General features: G+C 37.7%; 1 protein-coding gene across 1 annotated transcript in view; it reads right to left on the bottom strand.

Moving 5' to 3' along the window:
• The window catches only part of LOC135212041 (WD repeat domain phosphoinositide-interacting protein 2-like), a gene marked incomplete at its 5' end in the record, with an annotated part of 110075 nt that overhangs the window by 33397 nt on the left and 64122 nt on the right, over window positions 1-12556 (bottom strand). The window contains one exon of the mRNA XM_064245349.1: window positions 11143-11244. Within this exon, the coding sequence (XP_064101419.1) occupies window positions 11143-11244 (102 nt within the window). The remainder of the gene's footprint in view (window positions 1-11142; window positions 11245-12556) is intronic.

The following is a 12556-nucleotide window of genomic DNA, read 5'->3' on the forward strand; positions in this document are numbered from 1 at the left end:
CGGGTGAACTACTATTAGTGACCAAAACTCCTTCATCCTCCATTGTAGAGATCAAAGGTGTAACCTTCCTTGTGGTACTAGCTTCTCCTAGGAAGTTAGGATTCCCAGTGCTACCTGCCACTGTCTTGCTGGCTGTGTTTGTTTTTCCAGAAAGGCATTCACCACTTGTTTGCATTTCTCTACTCTCTGGTCTGACGGGAATACTTTGGCTTTTATTGTGTCTATAACCATTCCCAGACACACCAGCCATTGACTTGGATCCAACTGCGACTTCTCCTGATTTATCACAATACCCAAGCTGTGACAAAACTGCAGAAGGGTCACCCTGTCCCTGAGTAATTTCTCTATGGACTTTGCTATTACCAGCCAATCGTCTAGATATCTTATTAGCCTGATCCCCAGAGCATGCGCCCATGTCGACACGAGAGTGAACACACTCGTAAAAACTTAAGGAGACGTTGTCAATCCGAAGCACAGAACTTTGAACTCGAAAACTTTCTCTGCAAGACTGAAGTGGAGAAATTTCCTGGAAGACTGATGGACTGGGATCTGAAAGTATGCGTCCTTCAAATCGATCGTCAGCATAAAGTCCTTGATCCCAACTGCTTGTAGAACCGTCTTTGGAGTTTCCATTTTGAATCTGGTTTTTCTTATAAACAGATTCAATGTTGACAGGTCTATTACTGTCCTCCAGTCCCCGTTGGCTTTGGGTACAAGGAAAATCCTGCTGTAAAACCCCTTTGACGGAATGGATACTTGTTCCACAGCCCCTTTTTCCATCATCATCTTCACTTCCTCTTGCAGAATAAAAGCCTTCTGAGGTTCCTGAGCATAAGCGAGGTGAGGTAATGGCTGTTCTGTCAGGGGTGGGGTTACTTCAAACGGAATCAAATACCCGACCCTGAGAACATCCACCACCCACTGCTCTGCTCCCAGTTCCTGCCACACCTTCCAGTTATTTGCCAGGCAACCCCCCACTGGTGAGGCTGAGTGATGAGAAGCGCCCATCCTATTGTCTTGAGCCTCTCCTTCCCCTAATCCCCCTTCCTCTGTTATTTCTATTGTGAAAGGGCCGATGAGCTAACTTCTTTGGGGAAGAGGGTCTTGTTGCTCTATTAGGGATGTTATGTCTCACTGGCTTCTTTCGAGGTATTTGCTGCTGCCTTACCTCCATAGGGGTAGCTTGACTGTTAGATGTTTTTCTAACTGCCTGCTGTACCAATCTATCATTAGTGTCCATCCTTCTTCTATCTATAGCCTCTTCCAGTATGGCCTCTGGCAACAGAAATAGCAACTCTTAAGATATCCCCATTCCTCAATGTTAGCAGAGAATCCAAATCAACAGTGCGGCTTAGTCTAGCCAAAGCTGCATCTCTCCTCATTAACCCTCTTACGCCGACTGGACATATTTTACGTCGACATTTTTTGTCTCCCGTGTGCCGACTGGACGTATTTTACGTCGACTTACAAAAGTTTTTTTTAAAATTCGCGGAAAAATACTTATAGGCCTACCAGCCTAAAACTTTTGAATCACGCGCCTTGGGGGATGCTGGGAGTTTACGGATCAAGGTATTGTTTTGTTTACAATTGTTACGCAGGCGCACAAGCGCGAATTTCTTTCTTACCGCACTAAAAAGTATATGTGACACATCTCGGAAATTATTTCGTCACTTTGACATAATTTTTGTACCATTGTAAATTAGCCGTTACATGAAGTATTATATATGAAAATGTGCGCATTTTTATGTAGAATACAACAATAAAATACTCATGATTGTAGCTTTTATCAGTTTTGAGATATTTTCATATAAATAACGATAATTGCCAAAATTTCAACCTTCGGTCAAATTTGACTCTACCGAAATGGTCGAAAAACGCAATTGTAAGCTAAAACTCTTAAATTTTAGTAATATTCAATCATTTACCTTAATTTTGCAACTAATTGGAAGTCTCTAGCACAATATTTTGATTTATGGTGAATTTATGAAAAAACTTTTTCCTTATGTCCGCGTGGTAACTCTTCCGAAAAAAATCATACATGCGATTGTGGTAATGTTTGCACCATTTTAAAATTAGCCGTTGTATAAAGTTTTATGTATGGAAATGTGCGAAATTTCATGCACAATACAACTAAAAACAACCCATGGTTGTAGATTTTATCAGTTTTGAGTATTTTCATATAAATAACGATAATTGCCAAAATTTCAACCTTCGGTCAACTTTGACTCTACCGAAATGGTCGAAAAACGCAATTGTAAGCTAAAATGCTTATATTCTAGTAATATTCAAGCACTTACCTTCATTTTGCAACAAATTGGAAGTCTCTAGCACAATATTTCGATTTATGGTGAATTTATGAAAAAAATAACATTTTCTTTACGTCCGCGCGGTAACTCTTCCGAAAAAATCATACGTGCGATTGTGGTAATGTTTGCACCATTTTAAATTAGCCATTACATAAAGTTTTATATATGAAAATGTGCACAATTTCATGTAGAATACAACAAAAAATAATTGAAGGTTGTAGCTTTTCTCATTTGTGAAATATTTGCATATAAATCACAATAAATAGAAAAAAAACCACGTTCGGTCAACTTTGACTCTACCGAAATGGTCGAAAAATGCAATTGTAAGCTAAAACTCTTACAGTCTAGTAATATTCAGTCATTTATCGTCATCTTGAAACAAATTCGAAGTCTCTAGCAAAATATTTAGATTTAAGGTGAATTTTAAAAAAATCTTTCCTTCCCTCCGCGCGCGGATTCTCCGCCACAAATCTCTGAAATGCTTACGTACCATTCTCGGAATATTTGCTCCGTTTCATATTAGGCATTTCATAGCGTTTTATATATGAAAATGTGCGCAATTTCATGTAGAATAAAATGAAAAATATTTGAAGGTTATAGCTTTTCTTATTTCCGAAATAATTGCATATAAAAAATATATATATAAAATAATTTGACATTCGGTCAAATTTAACTCGTCAGATATGGTCGAAAACTGCAATTGTAAGCTAATACTCTTACAGTATAGTAATATTCAATCATTTGTCTTTATTTTGAAAGAAATTGGAAGTCTCTAGGACAATATTTAGATTTATGGTGAATTTTTGAAAAAAATATTTGTTTACGTCCGCGCGTTACGAATTCATGCATTATTTTGTGATAATATTTTCTCTGTGTTGCTTTTATCGTTTTACAATGTGTTTATATACCAAAATGATTGCAATTTAGTGTACATTACAACGAAAAAAAAGTAACTTGTTACCTGTAACCGTTTTGCGCACAGCGCGATTTGAATACAATTATATATGAAATTTCGTTTTTGCGCTATCATATATCGCATTATTTATATATGATAATGATAATTTTTTTCCTTTCTGATGGTTGCATACTAAACTTCAGCCAATGACAAAAAAAGGAGCCAAAAATGAACTCTTAATCTTGAAAACTAAGCGCGCTGTGATTTTTTGAAAAAAATATTTTTTCCGCTTCCTCGCTCACTCTGAAACACCTCCGGCACACGGAAGACAATTTTTTTTTTTACCGCTTCGGCGTAAGAGGGTTAACAGGATATTTGCACAAACATTGGCATTTAAATTTGTCAATTACGCAATTGCTTTGGAACCTAATTGTAGTAATCTAATGAACATTGATTCATCCACTACTTTTCTTGTCACTTCTGAGGATGCAATCTTCGCCACTGCTGTTGACCAAAGATCCAACCAAGAAGCAGTCTGAAAGACAGAAGAAGCTGTTGCTTCTAACGTAGCAGCCTCTTGGCAAGTCATCGAAGGGCATTCCATTTTAACCTGATCTAAGGTTAATCCAGGCTTGAACCTTACCACATTTGGATTAATTTGTCTAGACAGCAAAGGAACCGTCGGTGTCGTATAATATTTCCTATGTTTCATCATTGGAGGAGGGATAAACTTAAACTATCTATTTGATCTTAAGGAATTATCCCTTCCCGCAATCCGTGCGTTTACGTGTTGTAAAACGGACTCCGCATGACTTGAACAAGGCATTTCATACACCTTGGTATCCTTTTTCAACCCAAACACCATGTCAATCCTCGGAGGAAGTATACTGGCAGGAGTTTCCGTTCTCCCCGAAAGGTTATTGAATTGACGAATCAAATCAATCACCTCCGCATACAAAGCCAGAAACTCTTGGTTTTCTCCTTCCTCCGGCTCTAGCGTACTGTGCTCAGCCACAGGAGACGCTATCTTACTCCTATCCTCTGACAAACATCCGGGTACTTCGTGGCTGTCTGCCCCTACGGCTGCGGCCTCTTTGATCTCTGATGGCCGCCGACGGCTCGATCCCGAATAGTCAGCAGGAGAACGAGACCGCCTCACTCCTTCTCTGCTTGCGGATCTAGAGCGAGAATCTCGCCTACACCTCCAAGATGAAGGCTCTCTCGAAACCAAGCTAACTTCCTCTTTATGACAATTAATATCGTCTCCAATGATCGTCATAGAATTCGGCCTTGATCCTTCATCTAGGCAGACAACACCTTCCACCAACGTATCAGACGAGGTTGCCAACTCTCTATTCTTCGTTCTTTTAATAGGAGCCTTTTCATCCTTTCTCTGTATTTTAAACGGTCTTACAGGTGAAACTGGTATCTGTGTTCTATTCTTTGCTGCACTTTTCGTCCCTAACGTTGATTTTACCAACGACATTGTAGTCTCTCTTAGACTCTTTATAGTCTCTCCACTAGCCCAGCGACCGTCGACGCTCTTGCTGGTTCGGACTCTTGTAAACGGCTTCGTCTGCTAGCTTTGAGCTTACCAGCCACTGACTTCTCGACTTTCTTGTTGACTGGGATGTGACAGTCCTGGCCCGAAGATGAAGAAGAATTCACTCTGCTCGTATTAGCCCGAGGATCAGTCCCGAAATCCCGTATCCTCCAACACTTGACTGGTACACGCCGTGACGTCATCGAACTTAGCTAGAGGAAGAAGACGAAGAAGAAGATGAATCACGCCTTTTCTTTTTGTCTTTCTTAGCAATTTTCTGCTCTAGATCCTATAATTTCTTCATTACCGTGTATACTATCGAGTCAGAAAGTGTATTTGGTTCCGGAAGCAGAGAAGTAGACCGAGCAGCAGTACGCTGTGACGTCATCTCATCTACCATGTCGGTGTGTGACGCAGGTTGTGACGTCAACAATCTTGTAGGGAGAGACTGTGCGGCTGCTGCTGGCATCCCTGCGTTTGCAGCAAAACTACCTCCAACGTTCTGCATCGCCATAAACATTGAAGTTGTTGGCATAGCCACGGCATTATTTCCCATAAAGTGCAAGCCAGGGGGATGAGGAACATTCAGTGCTGCTGGATTCTGCTGGAATCGTGATTTCATATAATGCGACAGCAAACCCTCCAAAGTTGGTATGCCTGGCAGGCCTAGGGTCGCCCACTACCTTCCATCCTGTGCGTGTCGGGAGCCGGCATCTGGAACAAAGATGGCGATGCCCCCATCCCCCTTCTGGGAACAACGGAGCGTAAATATTATGCATAAAATTACCAAAAACCCCTCCTGGAGTTTCCGATAACGAATCGCTAGGAGAAACTGAAGGGGTATGGGACTAATAAAAAGCAGGTGGGGAAACATATGTAGCAGTCTGGTGTATTGCCGATACAAAAGAAGCCGGCAACGCTTGGTCATCCAAAGATGGCGTCGTCTCCTTTCTTTTGTACTGGCCTTTCTCATAAAACTTCCTCCACTGTTCCACTGACCAACCATGACAAACAGAACAAGGATTAGTAATTGTACATACATTTTCTTTGCACCTACTACACGTTGGATGAGGATCTGTCGACACCGTAGGAATCTTGAAAACGGAAAGCCACTAACTCAAGGGCATTTCCTTTGTCTCCTCTTTGAAACGGAAGAAGATCCCGATGGTGAAGCAAAAATCTCCATCTCACCACTTATACACTCTTACAGATCACAACCACACTGAGCACACTCAGAGAATGAAAATTAACAAGAAAAATGAAAGTGAAATGGATAAAAACGGGCAAACTGAAACCGGCTTTAATAGACAGTAAACATGTCCTATCTTAAAGGCGGTAGAAAAATAACTGGTGGGTCACGGGACGCCAAGGGCATTCTGGTATAGATGCCAATAGTCCCTCATCTCACAAGTTTAATTTTAATTCTACCGGTTTCCAGCTTGGCGCTAGTAAATCCTAATGTTAAGACCAAAGGTTTGTTTCGTATATGAACAAATAAGTTTCACAATCCAATCTCTGTCCTCCAGCTCAGGATAGTCTTGGCCTTTTTCTGACAAGAAAATTTGGATTTCATCAAAGCATTCCACAAATCTCTCTAATACCTTCCCACAACTTAACCACCTAACACTGCAGTGCAAGCATATATCTTTGTACACACTGTCCACCTCTTCAAGGAAAGCTTGAAACTGCCTGTGTATAAGAGAAGAGTGTGCAACAAGAAAATTTACTACTTTTGTAACAGTAGTCATCACCTTGTTGAGATCAGAGCTCGAGATCTTGGCGCACAAATTTTCTTGATGAACTACGCAGTGCAATTCCAGAATGGGGTGCCCAATTTTATCCTCAACAATCTTAGTAAAAACCCTTGTTTTTTCCTACCATAGCAGGAGCACTATCTGTTGTAATTGCAAAAATCTTTCCTATGTCTACCCCTCTCTTCTCAAAATGGTCAGTGAATGCCTTCAGTATGTCTTCTCCCTTGGTGGTGCCATACATAGGTTTAAGACAACACAGCTCCTCGTGTACCTGTGTCACTATACCTGGCAAAAAAAGCTATGCAGGGAATGCCATTGATATAAATGCTTTCATCCAGGGTCACAATGAACACAGGTGAACTTGTTAAAGCAACCATTTGCTGCTGACTTACATTATCAGCCATTTCAGAAATATGTCTCTCCACAGTTCTAGCTGAGACAAGCATGTCTTTTATCCTTGAGATGATAACATGTGTTTTGATATGCCATCAAATAACACCTCTGAGTGCTCTAGGAAAGCTGCTTTTATAAAATCTCCAGTAAAAGGCTTTCCATGCTTAGCAATAAACAGAGCTAGTTTGTAACTGGCTTCAGTTTCATTGTTTTTGCTAGCATTCAAAGTTTTTGAACACATTACTTTGTTTCTCATAGCCGGATAATGCTTTCTTAATCGCCTCAACCTTGTCAGCACCATCCTTGAAAGTCTTCTCGTGTTTTGTTTCAAAGTGTCGTTTAACACTCGATGTGCAGCACACGACATTCTCGCAGAAGAGTGCACACACAGCATGATCATTCTGCTGAATAAATCCAAGGTCATTTGTCCATGATGACTGAAATGATTGGACATCAAGCCTGACTTTTTTCATAGTAGCCATGGTGACAATTAACTAGAAAGAATATTACGCACAGCGGCTAAAGTCACTGAAACAATAGCGCTTTGTGACCGATGCGAATGGCTGGTGGGAGCACACCAGTACCAACAGGTCTCATACTCGTCTACGTCTTGTTGCACTCACATACTCCTCATCATGGGTACGAAACATTTTAGTTTTAATTCAATGTATTATAGGAAAGAAAAGATAGATAAATATATGATATATAGATAGATAAATACGATAATTTAAATCATAAAGTAAGTAAACCATAAAGACAAAAGTAATGATGCACAATACAGAAGAGGACCTTGGAGTTATTACCAAGGACTTAAAATCCACAAAACAGTGCATAAAAGCTGAAAAGAAGGCACAGAACTAGTGGCATACATAAAGAGGCAGTTCAAATACAGAACCAAGGAAACAGTGCTGCAGCTCTACACATCAATAGTTAGACTGCAACTTGAATATGCAGTATAGTTTTGGTCACCAACACTAAGAGCGGACATTAATAGATTAGAAGGGGTAAAAGCAAGAGCCACAAAGTTAATTTTATCTATCAGGCAAATAGGTTACCAAAGACAACTAGAGCGCCTGAACATGTGGCTTAAAAACACGACGATTGAGAGGACAACTAATGGAAACATTCAAAATACTGAAAGGCATAAGAAAAGTAGACAATAACCTATTTACGTTAAAAGAAAACCAGACAAAAAATAAAGGATGGAAACTAGAACTTCAAATACAAGATATGTGACACAGGGAATAAACTGCCACCAGAAGTTGTAAACAGCAGCAGCGTGAAAGTTTAAAAGAAAGCTAGGCAAAATCTTTAGAACACTTTGAATAAACAGTAAAACCTGCTCCTAGAGATAAGTGCGCACACGATGTTTCCTCGGATGGACTAATAAGTCTTTGAGACATCCTAACCCTTGTAACTCACTTTCTCTCTTTCTGTGTGTGTGTGTGTGTGTGTGTGTGCAGATCACTCCTCACTCCAATCATACCTAAAGACTCCTCCCACTGAAACAACTCTAGAGCTAACTGGTGGAACTCATGCTAACAGAAAAAGAGCCCTCCCCACCCCCTTTAATAAACACTGTTACCATATATCTTTCGAAGTCTCTCAAGGATGTGTAACAGGTGTACTTGTTCACAACTGTACATCCTTTAGGTAAAGGAAAAATAATAATTTACCCCCTGAGAAATGGGCCCACTATGAATTATGTAACTTTAGCAACTTTTATCATACCCTTTGGTTCGATCATAGAATTTTTTAAGGCGAGAGAAATTCTCAAGTTACATAATATGTTAAGCTGTCGAATGAAACCACATGCTGAATGTTTGAGCAATGTACAGCGCATAATACTAAATAGACAAATTTTTTTATAAATTTATATTTTTCACACCTAACAAACCTGAGGTCTTAACAATATGATACCATGCAAGATACAGCCTTAGCTTACAAGATCTAAACTGATTTTTATCTCCTTTCCTATTTATTTATTTTTTCTGCTCTTGAAATCAATTAAATAATAATTTTCAAAGTTGTAAATATTTATTCTGGAAATAACGGTCCTCTGAAGTATTTCAAATCCTTACCATTTTGGCTTAGTGTCTATTTGTCCTAAATGTTGTTTTATGTCCACTCAACATCACAGATTTCAATATATTAGCTGTTATCTTGCCTTTTATTCCTATCCTTTAACAAAACTGCACATGCATCCTGTGCATATACCCACCCAAACAGCTTTCCCACAGCAACCAAACGGCTGTTTTCCTGACTACTTTTTCCTTCTCTGTCACAATAACTTTGTTTGGCTTATGTTACTTCTATAAGCATCTAGTACTATTAAAATCTATCACAAAATTGCTACTAAAACCTTTTTTCAGTCTTATAATCTTCTGTTGGTCACAAGTTCATGCTGAAGCTTTTGATTTATATAATTTTACTCAATAATAATAATGATAGTAATAATTTTCTCCAAACTATGAAAGGATTTCAACATTCTATCTGATTCATAAGAATCAGTACATACTAGTAATCTTTTACAGTATCACCTCAGTTTAACAGACACTTTGGAGGCCTGGCTTTCTGATAAGTAACAAGGACCCTACATTATAGAGTGCATTTAAATATTTTCTAGATATCTAATAGCTAACAGCAATTTTACATATCGCCGAACCTGTACTTTACATTTAACATTCAATTTGAGATTTATTTCAAAATGTATCATCCAAAATATAATGGCATAAAAAATTATGATATTATATACAGTAATGTTGCTGTTTAGTATAGATACCTGTTAAGTTGAGGTGTTACTCAATAGCATTCCTTACCTTGGTTTTTTCAGGGGAGAATTTGTAATTTACAGTCCTTTATAGCACTTCATAAGACTGAATAAGCCACATACACCATACAAGTTATACATAAAATGCAATTACATGGTATATACACAAGCTATGATTATTATAAAGTGGTTCTGTAATTTAAATTTATTCTCGGTTTACTGCCCAAGTAAAGTATAGCAAGAATACAACTTACTTAGGTGTTCTGAAAAGTACTCTACATCCATATACGTATACTTGTAGTGAAAATAACTACCATCAGCTAACCAAGCTTTATACCACTTTAATGCTAAAAAACCTAATACCACATGGCCAGCTGATTTCTGTCCATTTATAATAAAATAACAATGTGTCCATTTATAATAAAATAACAATATCACAAAAGCAATATAAATACAAATAAAAGGTGAAGATGCTACATTACTGCGTAAGTTATCAAAGTTCCACATTTGAGAAACATTTAGAGATACAAGTTTAAATATTAAAATTTGGCTAAATTGCATGAATCAAGTTTTACAGCGGTGAAGTCTAATGCTTTCTATACATGGTGCACAGCAGTTACTTGAGATATTTAGCTGTAATTTAGCCACAAAAATAGTTGTTCATTTGCTTTCAGGAATGTTATAATAACTGATTTTTCTTTATAAAAGGAGCTTAGCCCAAAAAAGGCCCAGTCATTTGCTAGACCTAATAAGTAATGTGCAATCAAGAAAAAGTGTGATGAAACATACAAATTCCTAGTCATTTTAAATATATAAATCACCTGTAACTGCATTACCTCTTACCCAAAAATTTACTGCAATATATGCTGAACCCTTGCCCTGTCTCAATTCATATAAAATTCATAGGTGCATCGAACTGCATTTTCTGGATTCAACAACGAACTGCATTTTCTGGATTCAACAAAGTGCGAATTGGAAAGGTACCAAAGGGTTCATTTTCATATACCAAATACTAACATTTCAAGCAGCATCAAAATAGTAGTTTTCTACGACTAAATTTGATAAACTTCAACATTTCTCAAGAACTAGAATTTTAGTTTAGTAATAAGACTGGAGATAGCATCATTCACAGAAACCACAAGGTCCCATACTTCTACTATGTTCAAACCATGCATTCTGAACACTTATGAATACTAATGAATAAAAAAATGAGTGCAAAATTTACAAATGTGATGCCAAAGTTCTAATTGCATGAGCTGATTAGAAAAAGCTGGAGTTTTCTGAAGTGCTACTCCTTCATGAAATAAATGGGTAAATGATGTTCCGTAACTAGGTCCACATTGCAACTACCTCATGAAATACTTAATTGCTTTTACTACTACAATACCAGTGCATAAAAGCAAGCAAACACCCGGTGGCATAAAAAGTAGCAAAAACCCCTCCACAACAATAATAAGACCAGTTAACATTTGATCATTTACCCTGGTTGAGTGATGGAAGCATGTCAGCTGATGTACTACCTGTCATGACTCCAGCAGAAGGCCCCCTCACCACTCCCGCATAGCTGCTTCCCGTCGTGTTCACTGCCAGGGACCACAGAGGTCAGTACCAAGGATAAGCGGGTATACAAGTAATCCTCAAATGTGACTGGCCTTTCTAGCTACTTTCTTGCAAACTCTTAGGTTAATTCCTATTATTACACAGAACGTTTGTTTTTGTATTTGCCTAAACAATAAAACTAAGCTGAAAACAAAATACTAATCAAACTGAACTACTAAAAAATAATGATTTTACATATTGGATAAAAATAAATATAATCTTAAATTTATGGTTATGCAATTAAAAGCTGTTAACAACTATGTGAAAACTAATATACAAACCCCATAACAATTTTTAAGAAAAATGCTCTATCCTTCATTACCAAATGAATACCTTAAGCAGAAAAGATTTTACTTATAAGGAAATAAAAACAATGTTACATGGATATAATCTAAAAAGGTTATAAGGAATCTAAGGCAGTATTTCATTTGGTGCTTCACTGTTACTTGTGAGAAGAGAAAGTCAATGGAAAAGCAAACAAAGTAAACCTCAAAAATATATGCCAGTACAATAGGAGCCACGGAATCACCCCAAAACTCTTCAATACTCCACTTATGATTCAATGAGGGGCATTTAAGTCCATAATTGCTCAACTTTTAGGTGTAAGGTTAAAACACTACTAAATTAAATGTGATCTTTATCAAAATACTGTGGACCCCCATATTCTCATTCTTGACATTCGCTGACTCACATATTCGCGGATTTCTCTATGGACCATATCTACCCATTATTTGCAGGAGATTCCTGTATTCGCAGTATTTTTGTGAGAAATATCCACAAATTAACGTACTATTTTCATATCAATATCATGATTAAATGCACTTTTTGTGATAAAACTATTAAAAAAACCAGGTATAAGCATTTTTAATGTTTTTTTTTTTTAGATTGAACTAACAAAATAGGCAGTTTTAAACATTTTTATAAGAGTTCTAAGTATTCCCGGATTCTAGCTATAGGAGGGTACACATATCCCATGAATACAGGGGGTCCACTGAACTATGCAGGTTTTGCTACTAGTATTATTGTTTCTTCGTAGATACCTGTTAATTTACTACGTAATATACAGTAGTATTATCAGTCCTTAGATACACAAAGCACTGAATCCTCATCAGAAATAAAAAACAATACATGATGACAAACAAGACTTCTCTAATTAAAGCTGACCCTCTTACCTGCTTCAAATAACCATAATTTGCTCCAAGTGTATGTATAGCCTAAATTGCTAAATGAATGGCAGTAGAGTAGGCAGAATGCAATTTATGTAAAGCAATAGGTTTGTATAAATGGAACATCAAA

Source organism: Macrobrachium nipponense, chromosome 40, assembly GCF_015104395.2.
Source record: "Macrobrachium nipponense isolate FS-2020 chromosome 40, ASM1510439v2, whole genome shotgun sequence".
Taxonomy (NCBI): Eukaryota; Metazoa; Arthropoda; class Malacostraca; order Decapoda; family Palaemonidae; genus Macrobrachium; species Macrobrachium nipponense.